Genomic DNA, 16578 nt, shown 5'->3' on the forward strand with positions numbered 1-16578 from the left:
AAAAAAAAAAGAAAAAAAATCTTGTAAATCTTTTCAAAAAGTGTTTCTCATCTGAGAGAAAGCTCCTTATTAAAAAACAAAAGTAAAAAAATCTTGTAGTTCATTTCAAAAAAGTGTTTCTCTTCTGAAAGAAAGCTCCTTCTTAAAAAACAAAAGAAAAAAAATCTTGTAAATCTTTTCAAAAAGTGTTTCTTTTCTGAGAGAGAAGTTCTTCTTAAAAAACAAAAGTAAAAAAATCTTGTAAATCTTTTCAGAAGGCGTTTCTCTTCTGAGAGTAAACTTCTTTTTTTAAAAAAAATTAAAAATCTTTTAATTTGATCTAAGGGCGTCTCTCTTCTGAGGAAAAGCTTTTTCTTAAAAAAAAATAAAAGAAATAAAATCGTGTAATTTCTCTCTGAGAGCAATTCTCTTCAAAAAGAGATTTTATTCCAAAAATTAATAAAAGAAATAAATTCGTGTAATTTCTCTCTGAGAGCATTTCTCTTGAAAAAGTGATTTTTTACTTAAAAATAAAAGTAATAAAATCGTGTACTTTCTTTGAATTCATAATAACCGTTTGTTTATTTCCGGTAATTTTATTTCTCCCAAAAATCGTAACAATATGTCGCCGTTTTCAAGATATTCATCGAAAACTCATAGAATATTTTGTTTTTGATTTTTGGCCCCCTAGCGGTCACTTTTGTAACTTCGAATGTTCTATAGAGTTGTAGGGTATGTTGAGAGCTTTCATTTGACGCTGGGTTGATCAAAATCGGTCAAGCCGGTTTAGAGATATGGTCGATTTTCGATGAAAAATTGTGGCGGCCATATTGAATAAACGACTTGACCGATTTTCGAAAATGAGGTATCGTTGGAAAGGTCTTGATGGCCCCTACAACATATCAAAATTTCAGATTTTTAGCTATTACAGGGGCTGAGATATAGGCAAAACAAAATTTGGTGGTTATTCAAAATGGAGGACGGAGGGGTGGGGGGGGTGGATTTGACCACATAATCGGATGTCTTCCAGTCGATATTTAAAAGCCGTTTACCGCAAGTCTCTATCTATTACCGTTCTCTCGCAATTTAGTGTTATTACTACAGACGGCCGGCCGGCCGGACAATTTTTTTTTTTGGCGCATACGTTTTTTGGAATGTGGGGACCCTAATTCGTGCTCATCCCAAGTTTGAGCCTGATCTGACGACTTTCGATTTTGCTCGGTACACAAAAGCTGTGTTTGAAAGAAACACAGTTAAAATATAGAAATTCTTCGGTCAAAATTCATGAAGAAACTCAAGTAACAGAAGTTATTTGGTCGAAATAACAAAAGTCATTTGGTTAAAAGATAATAAAGCTGAATAAAATTATTAAAAAAGCAATTTGAAATTGTCAAAAACACAGTAATTTTCCAGTCAAAGTTAACAAGGTAACCCAAGTAACTTAAGTTATTTGGTTAAAATAACAAAAGCTGTTTGGTTAAAAGATAAAAAAGCCGAATCAAATAGTCAAAAAAGAAAATATAATTGATTAGAAAAGGAAAAGTTTTTCATTTATATAATATTATAACAGAATTAATTAATCAAATAAAAGAAAATGTTCAGCGATGGAACGACATGTCAAAACTTGTTTGATTTGTAGAAAAACGATTATATATAATATATTTGTACCACTCACCCATTCGGATTTAACCAATCATTTCAGTCAACGTACTCACAAAGGAAAACAAAATGGCTTCGTTTTTTTTTCACTCACAACGCAATATCTCAATTTTAGTGCTAAAACTTGCTAATTTCATTACAATAGCACTTGAAAACTCTTGAAGAATCACTCATGAAGGATTTTCATTACTTTTACACTATTTTTTCACAGTTTTTCACTCCATAATTACAAAGAAATCAGGAGAAAACAGAAAGCTGTCAAAAACTTCCGTCAATCTGCTTTAACTGAATGCTTCGGTTGAGGAATGGAATTTTCCAGAACACACCAAAGTATTTGACCTTTCTACTTCAGCTAAACACATCATTAACCAAACTAACATATCTCTATTGACGAAGATTGCAAGTTAAAGAAGTGAAAAAAGGAAAATATAAAATAGCATTTGGTAAACAATTCGGTAGACAAAAGATAATATAGCTGAATAAAATTATTAAAAAATCAATTTGAAATTGTCAAAAACACTGTAGTTTTTCAGTCAAAATTCATGAAGCAACTCAAGTAACAGAAGTTATTTGGTCGAAATAACAAAAGTCATTTGGTTAAAAGATAATAAAGCTGAATAAAATTATTAAAAAAGCAATTTGAAATTGTCAAAAACACAGTAATTTTCCAGTCAAAGTTAACAAGGTAACCCAAGTAACTTAAGTTATTTGGTTAAAATAACAAAAGCTGTTTGGTTAAAAGATAAAAAAGCCGAATCAAATAGTCAAAAAAGAAAATATAATTGATTAGAAAAGGAAAAGTTTTTCATTTATATAATATTATAACAGAATTAATTAATTCACATAAAAGAAAATGTTCAGCGATGGAACGACATGTCAAAACTTGTTTGATTTGTAGAAAAACGAATATATATATATAATATATTTGCACCACTCACCCATTCGGATTTAACCAATCATTTCAGTCAACGTACTCACAAAGGAAAACAAAATGGCTTCATTTTTTCACTCACAACGCAATACTTCAATTTTAGTGCTAAAACTTACTAATTTCATTACAATAGCACTTGAAAACTCTTGAAGAATCACTCATGAAGGATTTTCATTACTTTTACACTATTTTTTCACAGTTTTTCACTCCATAATTACATAGAAATCAGGAGAAAACAGAAAGCTGTCAAAAACTTCCGTCAATCTGCTTTAACTGAATGCTTCGGTTGAGGAATGGAATTTTCCAGAAAACACCAAAGTATTTGACCTTTTCACTTCAGCTAATAACTTATTAACCAATGACAGAATCATTTCTGTCATTTTGTTAAAAGTTTGATATTCTAAATACTAAAGTTGATTAGTAAATATAGCAAAATTAGGCAGTCAAAATAATAAAAGCTCATTTGCTAAAATAACAAAAGACAAAAGGTACTTGGGATACTTTATTAACTTTGACAGAATAACTTGTGTTTCTGACAATTTTCAATTGCTTTTTTAATAATTTCATTCAGCTTTAATTGTCTTTTAACCAAATGACTTTGTTATTTCGACCAAATAACTTCTGTTACTTGAGTTTCTTCATGACTTTTGACCAAAGAATTTCGGTATTTTTGACAATTTTTATGGGTCTTTTTAATCATTTTATTCAGCTTTAATTGTCTTTTAACCAAAGATCTTTGTTATTTCGACCAAATAAATTCTGTTACTTGAGTTTCTTCATGACTTTTGACCAAAGAATTTCGGTATTTCTGACAATTTTTATTGGCCTTTTTAATAATTTTATTCAGCTTTAATTGTCTTTTAACCAAATGACTTTGTTATTTCGACCAAATAACTTCTGTTACTTGAGTTTCTTCATGAATTTTGACCGAAGAATTTCGGTATTTTTGACAATTTTTATGGGTCTTTTTAATAATTTTATTCAGCTTTTATTGTCTTTTAACCAAATGACTTTGTTATTTCGACCAAATAACTTCTGTTACTTGAGTTTCTTCATGACTTTTGACCAAAGAATTTCGGTATTTCTGACAATTTTTATTGGCCTTTTTAATAATTTTATTCAGCTTTTATTGTCTTTTAACCAAATGACTTTCGACCAAATAACTTCTGTTACTTGAGTTTCTTCATGACTTTTGACCAAAGAATTTCGGTATTTTTGACAATTTTTATGGGTCTTTTTAATAATTTTATTCAGCTTTAATTGTCTTTTAACCAAATGACTTTGTTATTTCGACCAAATAACTTCTGTTACTTGAGTTTCTTCATGAATTTTGACCGAAGAATTTCGGTATTTTTGACAATTTTTATGGGTCTTTTTAATAATTTTATTCAGCTTTTATTGTCTTTTAACCAAATGACTTTGTTATTTCGACCAAATAACTTCTGTTACTTGAGTTTCTTCATGACTTTTGACCAAAGAATTTCGGTATTTCTGACAATTTTTATTGGCCTTTTTAATAATTTTATTCAGCTTTTATTGTCTTTTAACCAAATGACTTTGTTATTTCGACCAAATAACTTCTGTTACTTGAGTTTCTTCATGACTTTTGACCAAAGAATTTCGGTATTTTTGACAATTTTTATGGGTCTTTTTAATAATTTTATTCAGCTTTTATTGTCTTTTAACCAAATGACTTTGTTATTTCGACCAAATAACTTCTGTTACTTGAGTTTCTTCATGACTTTTGACCAAAGAATTTCGGTATTTCTGACAATTTTTATTGGCCTTTTTAATAATTTTATTCAGCTTTTATTGTCTTTTAACCAAATGACTTTGTTATTTCGACCAAATAACTTCTGTTACTTGAGTTTCTTCATGAATTTTGACCGAAGAATTTCGGTATTTTTGACAATTTTTATTGGCCTTTTTAATAATTTTATTCAGCTTTTATTGTCTTTTAACCAAATGACTTTGTTATTTCGACCAAATAACTTCTGTTACTTGAGTTTCTTCATGACTTTTGACCAAAGAATTTCGGTATTTTTGACAATTTTTATGGGTCTTTTTAATAATTTTATTCAGCTTTAATTGTCTTTTAACCAAATGACTTTGTTATTTCGACCAAATAACTTCTGTTACTTGAGTTTCTTCATGAATTTTGACCGAAGAATTTCGGTATTTTTGACAATTTTTATGGGTCTTTTTAATAATTTTATTCAGCTTTTATTGTCTTTTAACCAAATGACTTTGTTATTTCGACCAAATAACTTCTGTTACTTGAGTTTCTTCATGACTTTTGACCAAAGAATTTCGGTATTTCTGACAATTTTTATTGGCCTTTTTAATAATTTTATTCAGCTTTTATTGTCTTTTAACCAAATGACTTTGTTATTTCGACCAAATAACTTCTGTTACTTGAGTTTCTTCATGACTTTTGACCAAAGAATTTCGGTATTTTTGACAATTTTTATGGGTCTTTTTAATAATTTTATTCAGCTTTAATTGTCTTTTAACCAAATGACTTTGTTATTTCGACCAAATAACTTCTGTTACTTGAGTTTCTTCATGACTTTTGACCAAAGAATTTCGGTATTTTTGACAATTTTTATTGACCTTTTTAATAATTTTATTCAGCTTTAATTGTCTTTTAACCAAATGACTTTGTTATTTCGACCAAATAACTTCTGTTACTTGAGTTTCTTCATGACTTTTGACCAAAGAATTTCGGTATTTCTGACAATTTTTATTGGCCTTTTTAATCATTTTATTCAGCTTTATTATTTTTTTTTTTTAATAATTTTTGTTAGTTTAACAAATTAACTCCTGTGTTTTTTTTAATATTTTAATATGCATTATTAATGTGTCACTAAATAATTTGTGACATTTTAGGATATTTTAAACAGTTCAGTTGGTTGACAAACTTTCACTCACTGAATAATTTTTTCTCTTATGACTAATAAAATTTGCTTTTTTCATGAAACTGAATAGCTTCTGTTATTGTAACTGATTAACTTCTGCTAAATTATCTGTTCCAATTTGCCTATAATATTAATTAACTGATTAACTTCAGCTTTTTTAAAAAATTTGAATTGGTTATTTTTCATGAAACCGAATAACTTCTGCTAAATTGGCTGTTTCAGTTAGGTACAGTATTCGATAACCAAATAGCTTCAGCCTTTTTAAAAATTTGAATTGGTTATTTTTCATGAAACCGAATAACTTCTGCTATTGTAACTGATTAACTTCTGCTAAATTGGCTGTTTCAGTTTGGTACAGTATTCGATAACCAAATAGCTTCAGCCTTTTTAAAAATTTGAATTGGTTATTTTTCATGAAACCGAATAACTTCTGCTATTGTAACTGATTAACTTCTGCTAAATTAGCTGTTTCAGTTAGGTACAGTATTCGATAACCAAATAGCTTCAGCCTTTTTAAAAATTTGAATTGGTTATTTTTCAGAAAACCGAATAACTTCTGCTATTGTAACTGATTAACTTCTGCTAAATTGGCTGTTTCAGTTTGGTACAGTATTCGATAACCAAATAGCTTCAGCCTTTTTAAAAATTTGAATTGGTTATTTTTCATGAAACCGAATAACTTCTGCTATTGTAACTGATTAACTTCTGCTAAATTAGCTGTTTCAGTTTGGTACAGTATTCGATAACCAAATAGCTTCGGCCTTTTTAAAAATTTGAATTGGTTATTTTTCATGAAACCGAATAACTTCTGCTAAATTGGCTGTTTCAGTTTGGTACAGTATTCGATAACCAAATAGCTTCAGCCTTTTTAAAAATTTGAATTGGTTATTTTTCATGAAACCGAATAACTTCTGCTATTGTAACTGATTAACTTCTGCTAAATTGGCTGTTTCAGTTTGGTACAGTATTCGATAACCAAATAGCTTCGGCCTTTTTAAAAATTTGAATTGGTTATTTTTCATGAAACCGAATAACTTCTGCTATTGTAACTGATTAACTTCTGCTAAATTAGCTGTTCCATTTTGCCTATAATATTAATTCACTGGTTAACTTCCGCTTTTTTGACGATTTAAATTAGCATTTTTTCCTGACACAAAATAACTTCTGTTATTGTAACTAATTAACTTTTGCTAAATTAGCTGTTTCAATTTGTTTATAGCATTAATTCACTGAATAACTTCAACTTTTTTGACGATTTAGATTCGCATTTTTTCCTGACACTAAATAACTTCTGTTATTGTAACTAATTAACTTTTGCTAATTTAGCTGTTCCAAATTGCCTATAATATTATTTCACTGAATAACTTCAATTTTCTTGACTATTTCATTCTGTTATTTTAACCAAATAACTTCTGTTCTTTTGACTTTCGCTGTTTTTTGACCGAATGACTTCAGTCATTTTGAATAAATGGTTCAGTCATTTTGACCATTTACATTAGTGTTTTTTTCTTTCATTGTTCACTTCAGTCAATTTATCCTAATGAATCGGTTATAAAAACTGAAATAATTTGGCTAAAATGCCATATGACAGATTGATTTGGTCAATTAGACCAATATTTTTCGAAGAGTGATTAAAGGCATTTAATAAAATTTAGTTAACCAAGTTTGAGACCGAAAATCCGATCTTAAAGGAACCTAAAAACAAGAGAAAATTATTTTTTTTTTTAGTTTTTAAGATTTATTAACGAAAACCTTGTTTGTGGCCACGAAGTGGAATACCAACTAATAAATTATAATTTAATTTTATACAATTGTCTTGTATTCTAAAAGTTGGATAAATAATTTAATTAATAGGAGTAAGATTGAGGCATTCGAATTAAAAATTAAAAAAGAAAACTTAAGAGTTAGATTTTACAATTTAAATCAATTCCTTAGAATTTCTTTAATAAAACCTTATAGAGCTTTTTTTACAATTTTATGCAGAAAAAGTTTTTTTTTTTATTTTAAAAATTTAAATGTAAAAGTTTTAAATTTGAAATTTTCAATTGAAAATTCCATACAAGTTGTCCAATTAGGGCAGACTTTTATCCCAACCACCCTTTCGAAGTCTATTGAAATTGCTATGGGGGATGTTGTTGTGTATTCAGATGAAAACTTTTTCAAACTCTCTCTCTCTCTCTCTCTCATTGCACAGGTACAACTCGAAATTGACTCTTCTGGCACTTCCGAGTGTTATATTTGAGCCACGATTTAGGGGTTCAATACGGAATCTTGTGTATTCCGATCAACCTGGCATACCTCCGCGCCGTCAAGAAATGCGCCAACCACGGGATATTAAGGTAATAATTATGGCATTCAAGGGTTTATATGCGCTATTTAAATTGCGCGAAAAGAATCGTGAAAATGCAAAAAGCCTCTTTTGTGAATTTTAATTGCTCACTTTATTGCTCTAATTGAGGACTTTACGCGGGAATGAACATTAACTTCTCTCCCCCACCCCCTCCATTAAAGGTCATAATTGCTTTGCGTAATTTCACAATGTTGTTTTCAATTACGCATTTTTCAAATCTCCATTTTGTATTTAAACATTTTTCCTTTTTTTTATTGAAAAAATAATTATATGGTTTTCACAGTGTGGCGATGCTCCGTGTGATGTTAATGAATTGCCCAAGGAAAAAGTAACACGGGTAAGTGAAATGTTACGTTTTTACTTCCTCCTTTCTTTACTCAAATGTTTGATATTGGAATGAAGTTTAAATACATAAATAATTCTTGCTGTGGATAGTAAAGAAATATTGTATATTTGAGCTTTCATTTCACGTAAAATTTTTTCCATGATAATAATACAAAGTTCTGCGTGGATGTATGAGGGAAAAAATATTTGATTGCTGATATATTGCGTTTTCATGCGCAGGGCCTTCGGAATGTAACAGATGCTTGCGAACGACACGATCCTTGCCAGCACGGTGGCATATGTATTTCAACAGATTCTGGGCCACTGTGTGAATGCAGGAATTTGGAATATGAAGGAATGTACTGCGAAAGAGGTTAGTCTTTTTATTATTAGACATACATAAATTCTCCCCCAAAAATCCCCTCCGTCCCTCAAAGAAAAATGCTCACAAAATGCCAATGATATTAGCATATGTGGTCGAGTTCTGCTGTTGAATATGAGAGCGATAGTGTGGAATGGAGAGAGCTGGAGAGCACTTTGGTGGCATCCAATGAAATGGAGTATTCAGGATTCATTTCATCGTCCAAAGTATTCATAAAAATTTCCTCAACGGATTGAGTTGATTGGTGATGTGGACAATCCAAATTTTCCCATTCAATTGGTGCTGAATCCTCATCTTTACTATAAATTTCTCCTAAAATATTTGAGTTTCTTCTATTATACATTAAATATTCATTTGGAATAATGTGGGAGCTTTTTCATGTAAGAGCTATACATATATATTTATGTTATATGTACCTGATAATTCACATTCAAACTCCATGTCAAATTCGAGTTGATGATTGATTTCAATTTCTGAAGGCGTTTGTGGTACAATATTTGTATCCAAATCATCTAAATTGAAAATTGCTGTTTGTACTATATGATTTGCTCTGTTGATGTAACATAGTGAGAGAAGGGGTACTACTTCTGTCCCATTTTGCAGTAGCGTCAGAACTTTTTCATCAGAATTGCGCCTCTCAATGCTATGCTCCATTTCATGGAGCGTTTTCCTTTGAAGTGCTGTACACTGCAAAGAATACCATTGATATATGAATATATGTATGTATATATTTTTGAGAAAGAAAAAAGCCTTTTGATGCTTTTTGAAGCATCTTTTCAAGGTACTTTGAAAATTTACATTTTTCTTCATTTTTTTATTGAGAAAGTTCTTTTTTTTGTTAATACTTTTAAATGCTTTCATTTATTTATAAAAGTTGCTTTGCATTCAAATAAAAAAATGAAATGGAATGGAATTAAATTATTCAAATAAATTGAAGAGAGACAAAAAAATCATAATGAATTAAAAGCTCCAATTTCATAGATTGATTAAAAATTAATTCATTGGAGATTTATGCATAAAATTGATTCATCAAATAATGCGCATTTATAAAAGCGTTGGATTTTGGTATGTACGTACATACGGTACATACGCGGTTGAAATATCTTGGAACATACCCTTTGTGTACTCGTGACAAAGAGTAGGGAGTGCAGCCGTTTCAATATCGTACTAGTTAGTGCTTGTCGTGTTGCTTTAAGAGCTTCAGGGAGGAGTTTCAAACAATGTTTCAGTGAATAATGCTCCAGTGCAATATTGGTGGCAGTTTTGGGGGCTTCTTTGCATTCCCCACTATCTGGGGGATGCGAAGTGGTATCCAAGTTTAAATTCAAACATTCCACCTCCCCATCCACAAGCTCCACTATATGGGCTCTACAGTTCTCAATCAAAGGCATGAGTTGTTCGGGTTTCATGATTTTTCTCACTTCCTCAATGGCGCCTGCTCCAAAGGGACAATTGTAAACATCCATCGTCGCCTGGAGGACTTCCTTTGATTCCACTCCATATACAGATGCTATAGTAAGGCAGCGTGGGTTCATGATATAATTATTCCTATATAAATATTTCAGGGTGTCGTAAAAGCCTTGTTCACAAATTTTTACGAGTGTCTCCGACGATGGTGGGATTAATACACCAGATAGTCTCCTAATGTTTTCCTTAGACAGCGATAAAATGTTATTTCCCCAATTCATGTGGAGGATTTGTTGACTCGTATCGCACGGGCATATATCACATTCCCCCGAAAATGCACTAACTGTGACAATTTCTTCGGAACTCTCACAGTATGGTCGATTATTGGACATTTCGCCATCCATGTAGCGCACACCATTGAAATATGGTGGTAGGATACCCGAGAATAGGGGTATAAAGCATGAGCAAACGAGAGCCTGAATGAGCTGTGAACGACTATCAAAATTCGACACGACAACATTTTCTGCATCCGTAAAGGTTGTCAGTGATATGCATAGTTTCCCATTAACCCGCAAATGGGCATCCTCAGGCAGGTATTTGTCCAAGATTTTGTAAATGTAATCACTTGAATTGAAGATGTGCTTAAAGGATCCAAATAAGCTTCTTTCGCCAATGGCAGCCAATCGGAGAATTTCACCAATTAAATTATCTGGAATCAAACGAAAGAAATCATTTTTCTCTGATAATCTTATTTTGTAAAACATCCTTTTGCTGAATTCCGAGAATATTTTATTAAATGTGAAATGGGTAGGTACTTTTTTTGATGATTCTGATTGAATATACAGCTCAAATATAAATCAAATTCAAAGTGAATAAAGCTACGAAAGCTCCGAAGAAGTATATTGAAGGATCCTTTACAAATGGAAGCTCTATAATGGTCAACATTCCTAATAAACTTTAATATTTCAAACTTTCATTATTAATTCTTGAAATATAATTTATTCCATTAAAAAAAGAAACTAATACATAAAATATGTATTATGCCAAATCACAATATTCAACTCAATTTACGACAATTTTATCAAAATTATGTATATTTGATTAATTTGCCAAAATTGTCCGATTGACTATTTTACCAAAATTGTCCTCAGCAAATTGTATAAAATTAAGTATACCTAATTTAATTATTGGTAAATCATTTCAATTTTAATGCATTTTGAATATTCAGTTTCGTCACTAAATAGCATAGGTATGTATGTACATTACATGCAACATATATACAATGCGTGCTACCTTTGCAATATACTAAGGTCTAACAAGAACTATTTAGAACATTGGAATTTATGGCAAAATATACAGAAAATTCTACAGACATGATACACAATAATATTTTCTTTTTTATGTTGAGCAACATCGTTAAATGCTATGTCTAAAAATACCTATAGAGGTATTCTTTCGTTTGAATGACAAAAAAGGTTCCACTTGATTCTTTAATCGTATTTAATACATTATCACGAAGTTCTTTTTTGTCGAATGTTCGCAAATATTGAGTGTTTCATTCACATAATCTTATCTTTTATTGTGATTTTGATCAATACCTGAATTAGTGCCAAGTCCAATGAAAGAATAATGACGTAGCGCAGTTATAACAAGGTAAAATGTTCTTTTGGTGATTTTTCGTTCTTTCTGCTTTCAAATTAAGTAATTAGCCTGCGTATATGAGAATGTTTAAGAAGTTGGATCAAAGTTTTTATGTTAGCATTTGACGTGGTCTTCCGAAAACCCAATCAATCAAATTTAATCAAGACTTGTATGGAATTATTGGAGGTTTTAGAAATTTGTTAGTCCATAGATTATTTATAATGACGTTATGTATAATATTTCGGTTTTTATCCACTTTTCCCGAAGATTTTGACGTCGGATGTTGTGAACATTTATTCTTTAAAATTTGATATGACATCGCAAAGACAATATCCTCCTGAGTACACAATTTTGGGGCATATCACAAAGAGGGGAGGGGAGTCTATGCTATGTAGTCTCCAAGTATGGCAAAAATAGAAGTGAATTTTTAGCAAGGGAACATGATGTTCTATTATTATGACCATATCATACTACATGGTTTCTGAACCATTTGGGAATTACCATTAAGGTGGTTTATGAGAAGTGCAACGGCAGCCAAGGCACCAGCGGATGTTCCATACACTTTTTTATACGTTAAATTGGGAGCACATTTTTGGAGGCACGCCACCACCCCTGAGTAGTACACCCCCTGAAAACCACCCCCAGCAAATGACAAATTCATAGCTGTTGAACTAGTGTAGTGTAGTGAACAGTTGGGGGTAACGAACGTTTATTGAATGATTATACATTTATGCTATACCATCACCAAAAAGGCACACGGTGCACACTCGCGACTGTTCCATCGAACACTGAATGAATGATAAGAATAGCACTGTAATTTTATATCTGGGGAGGTACCACCATATTATATCTAATAAATCACATTTTTCATGTATTTATATGTATGTACAATTTGTGTACCTACTAAATACCTACATGTCGGTACCATTTGTGCGAAGTTCAAAGAATTTTGCAACCAAAATCATGTTCCCAGAATTAAATTGAATCCCCTCTCAATCGAAAAGTGAATTAGCATTCAACCTTGTGCACTTTGTGTGGCTTTTACCTCACATCCCCCACAGAATATACTCACAGATTTAGCCAATTTGATCCCACAATTCCCAACTAACATTATAAAATTATCACAATGTTGTATGCCAATTTGTCTCAATTTTACCTCTAAATATATTACCATTAGTAACATACCTACGTATATTGTAATAGTTAGAAAACGATTTAGAAAAGTTAAAAAGTGTCGAACTTTTTTTTCTTTATTTCCATGTACTTTATCTTGAGAATAAAAGAAATATGACGAATAAGAAAAGAGTGGGGGTAATGGTGATTAATGCATCATTCAAAGATTAGATATAGACGATAAAGATATAATTATAAAAGTAATTTTTAAACCTACTTTTCATACCAACAGCCGGACCTTTTCAATCTTTCTCTTTGCTTTTTGTTTTTTAAAGAAAAGTCAAACAACAAGCACGCAATGTAAATTATGACTGATTTAAAACGAACCTTTAATCTTTAAATGGGTCATCTTGCAGTTGGTGCAGCAGCAATTCCACTTTTGCCACAAGGGCCCTGAAATTATTCAAAGGAGGTACTTTTCGCCGTGCTACACGATGGGTGTATGACTTCATTTTCCCATACTCTTGTACAAAGTTACAAAATTCCCTTTATATCCAGACAGAGTGAGAGAGAGATCCTAAAGCTTGATGCTCTGTAAAATGGAGTAGAAAATTAAACTTTCCCATCACAAAATATGTAGGTATATACGAGTTATCATGATGAGATGATTTAGTTTTGGTACTTTTTACATGGATCTCTCTCTCTCTCCGCAAAAATCTTTTGATTGCTTTCCCATTTTAAATGAATTGGATCATTTTAGATAAGCTTTTGTTCCAATCATTTGGAGATTTTAAACTTGTATCACTCTGCAAGAGATTTTCCCAATGTTTATCACTTTCATGTCGTTGCAAATAAATTTTATCCTTTTACCATGTCTCGATATTGAGATTGAAAATGTAATTCGATTAAATTCTTGATTCTTGATGATAGGTGGTGTAATAATACGGAGATTGCAGTCATTTCGTGACCTCTTTATTAGGGTTGGCGTTTGCAGGGATTTTCTCTTCTCATGACCTCTCTTCATGTTGGTCTCTTGCGTTCAATTTTCATTCGCAGTTTAGAATTCGCAGAGAAAATAATATTGCTGTGGATTTTTCTCTAAATTTCTCTCCTACAGTCTCTTGGCATTTTTTTCTTTATCAAAGAGCTTTTCCCTCTTCAACCTTTGGAATATTATTAAATAATTTTGAATAATCCTAAAAAAGTTTTTTTTATTGCAGAAAAGAAAATTCATTTTTCATTTTAATGAAATTAGAACAAAAATGCCTCTCGGTTTATTATGTCTTTTGTGTTCGTTTATGTCATAAACAATTTATATATTCTGTTAAGAAAATTTCTAAAGAGCATTATACTTTTTTCTGAATATGTGCATAAAATTATATGAAAATAGGTATATTAAAGAATTTTCCAAAGACTCGCATTTTCTTTTTAATTATTTCAAAAAAATAATGCTACTTTTGTGCTTCTTTGAATTTTATTTTATTTTAGATAAAGCCCCATCGGAAGCTACTTTCCGTGGTACGGAATTCCTCTCTTACGATCTGGGTCAGACAGGAGGGGAACCGATTGTGAGTGCTCAAGATGCCATTTCGCTATTCTTTAGGACAAGACAACCAAATGGGCTGCTCTTCTACACTGGACACGGTACTGACTACTTGAATCTAGCTCTTCGGGATGGTGGGGTGTCCCTTACAATGGGCCTAGCTAATGGCAAACAAGAAATGCATATCAAGCCGTCTCGAGTTAGATTTGATGATCATCAATGGCATAAAGTAACTGTTCATCGACGAATCCAGGAGATTTCCTCCATTACGAGCTTCTGCCGGGTAAACAATTCTTAATTTGTTGGGAAAGGTGATGCAACTGAATTTATAAAACTTTATTCCTTAGCTCGTGGCCGTTGTGGACGATGTGTACACTGATCACTCCCACATTGCTGGAAAATTTACAATGCTCTCCTCCTCGAGAGTTTATGTGGGTGGAGCTGTAAATCCTCGTGCACTCCAGGGTGCCAGGGTGCACAATAACTTTGTGGGGTGTTTGCGGAAAGTGGAGTTCTCAGCGGATACACTCCGTCTCAATCTCATTGATTTAGCTCGTACTGGATCTAAATTAATACAAGTTGCCGGTAGGGTGGACTACATGTGTCCCGCCGGAGACCCCCAAGATCCTGTAACTTTTACCACTAGATCTTCACACTTGGTGAGTTAATTCCATCTGATTTACTCTAACTAGTAAATTATGCTCATAAACTTACCTGAAACTATTTAAATATTCTAAATTAAAATTAACATACCATCATTATGCTCTGATGGGAAATATTATGTACAAAACTACCCCCCATGAATCTTTGAATGAAACGTTTAAAACTTTTTCAAAATTGCATATTCAAATTTGTTTATAAACTCGTCGTAATGTATTTGGGGAGGAAGTAAAGTTAAAACTTTCACTATCTGGGTTTTATAATCATATTTAACTCGCAAAAGGGCATAAAAATCTATCAAATTTAATATTTTCTTCTGAACTGAAATTTAATTTATATTCGTCCTTTCAAAATAAATAATTTAAAGTGTAAAAATCAAAAGTAAAAAAGTCATTGAACTTGAGAAGGAAAAAAAGAAAGAAACTCACAACAGTGCACGAATTGAATTTAAAACGGACAAAAGAACATTTTACTGCATCAACAACATCTTTATCACATTGTAATAGTCAAAAATCTCTTGAGAATAAATCACATTTGGAGGATTTATTCACCATGTAACTGACATTCAATTCAATTTACAGACACTTCCAACATGGGAGGCATCCAAGCAGGGCACAATCTCCTTCAAATTCCGTACAAATGAACCAAATGGTTTAATTGTAATGAACATTGGAACTCGACCACCCAGGGTGAGGGTATATTTCATCCATTTGCAAAGCAACGTTCAACTCATTTATTTTAATTTGTTCCACCCCCACTAGTCGGACACGTTTGCCGTGGAGCTCCTCAATGGTCACATCTACATTCATGTGGATTTGGGTTCGGGGGCTGTCAAGGTGCGAGCCTCTCGACGCCGTGTTGATGACGGTGTGTGGCACGAGTTGACACTCAGACGGAGCGGGAGAGAAGGGAAGGTGTCCGTCGATGGGATGTGGAATGAGTTTCGCACTCCAGGGGACTCCACGCAACTCGAGCTCGATAGTCCGCTCTACATTGGTGGCACTGGTCCGGCCTATGCGAGCATTAACTGGCCTCCGGCCGTTTGGACGGCAACGCTGCGACAGGGATATGTGGGCTGTCTCCGTGATTTGGTGCTAAACGGTAAACCCATTGATATTGCAGCTTTTGCACGGCAACAAGATTCGGCGGCAGTTAAGCCCAGTTGCCATGTGGTTGCAAGTCAATGCGGGGGCTCCGTATCACCGTGTCAGAATGGTGGATCCTGCTCCGAGGGATGGAATAGACCCCTCTGTGATTGCTCTGCAACACTCTACACGGGTCCAACTTGCGGAAGAGGTGAGTGTGTCCTCCCAATAATCAAAGCTCATTCCTTTGTTGCCCCGAAAATTAAATTTTTTAAGACATCCGTTTACCAGCATTTCCCGGGCTTAAGATAAATGATTAAAAATGGTGCTTTTAATTAAGGGAAAAAAATCATTGGATTTAACCGTCCTTTCCTCATCTTGTTAAATACTTAATCGAATTTGCACCACCTCAGAATGATATTAAAAAAAAAAGTAGACGTAATAATCCTCATTTAATTCGATCGGAAATCATTTTGCGATAGCATGGAAAGAATCTACGAAGTGAATGGGGTACGAAGAATTGCTGTGCATCTCCTGGGAAAATTCGTTTGGCTCTCTGTATCCACCTTCCTGCGGAAGTTGTAGC

At 32.5% G+C, this 16578-nt stretch overlaps 6 protein-coding genes across 18 annotated transcripts in view; 4 read left to right on the top strand and 2 right to left on the bottom strand.

Moving 5' to 3' along the window:
• Positions 1–16578, bottom strand: part of LOC129786498 (3'(2'),5'-bisphosphate nucleotidase 1) — a 1077868-nt gene that overhangs the window by 933086 nt on the left and 128204 nt on the right. The gene's annotated exons all lie outside the window — the stretch shown is intronic.
• LOC129786463 (insulin-like growth factor-binding protein complex acid labile subunit) overlaps positions 1–16578 on the top strand; it is a 454087-nt gene that overhangs the window by 309305 nt on the left and 128204 nt on the right. The gene's annotated exons all lie outside the window — the stretch shown is intronic.
• Positions 1–16578, top strand: part of LOC129786533 (troponin C-like) — a 431024-nt gene that overhangs the window by 286242 nt on the left and 128204 nt on the right. The window lies entirely within an intron of this gene.
• LOC129786431 (uncharacterized) overlaps positions 1–16578 on the top strand; it is a 414480-nt gene that overhangs the window by 269698 nt on the left and 128204 nt on the right. The gene's annotated exons all lie outside the window — the stretch shown is intronic.
• Positions 1–16578, top strand: part of LOC129786401 (neurexin-1) — a 41528-nt gene that overhangs the window by 14003 nt on the left and 10947 nt on the right. For all 3 annotated transcript variants that reach the window (XM_055821391.1, XM_055821393.1, XM_055821392.1), the window contains exons 3-9: positions 7682–7826; positions 8121–8174; positions 8402–8534; positions 14193–14530; positions 14595–14906; positions 15489–15596; positions 15669–16203. In XM_055821391.1, coding sequence (XP_055677366.1) covers positions 7682–7826; positions 8121–8174; positions 8402–8534; positions 14193–14530; positions 14595–14906; positions 15489–15596; positions 15669–16203 — 1625 coding nt within the window. The remainder of the gene's footprint in view (positions 1–7681; positions 7827–8120; positions 8175–8401; positions 8535–14192; positions 14531–14594; positions 14907–15488; positions 15597–15668; positions 16204–16578) is intronic.
• On the bottom strand, positions 8526–12376 carry LOC129786452 (uncharacterized). Its single transcript, XM_055821496.1, has 4 exons — positions 12093–12376; positions 9659–10659; positions 8960–9230; positions 8526–8855 (listed from the first exon to the last, which is right to left on the bottom strand). Exons 1-4 carry the CDS (start codon positions 12250–12252, stop codon positions 8626–8628), a joined length of 1662 nt encoding a protein of 553 aa, XP_055677471.1. The 5' UTR covers positions 12253–12376; the 3' UTR covers positions 8526–8625.

The sequence above is a fragment of the Lutzomyia longipalpis genome, chromosome 1 (genome assembly GCF_024334085.1).
Source record: "Lutzomyia longipalpis isolate SR_M1_2022 chromosome 1, ASM2433408v1".
NCBI lineage: Eukaryota > Metazoa > Arthropoda > Insecta > Diptera > Psychodidae > Lutzomyia > Lutzomyia longipalpis.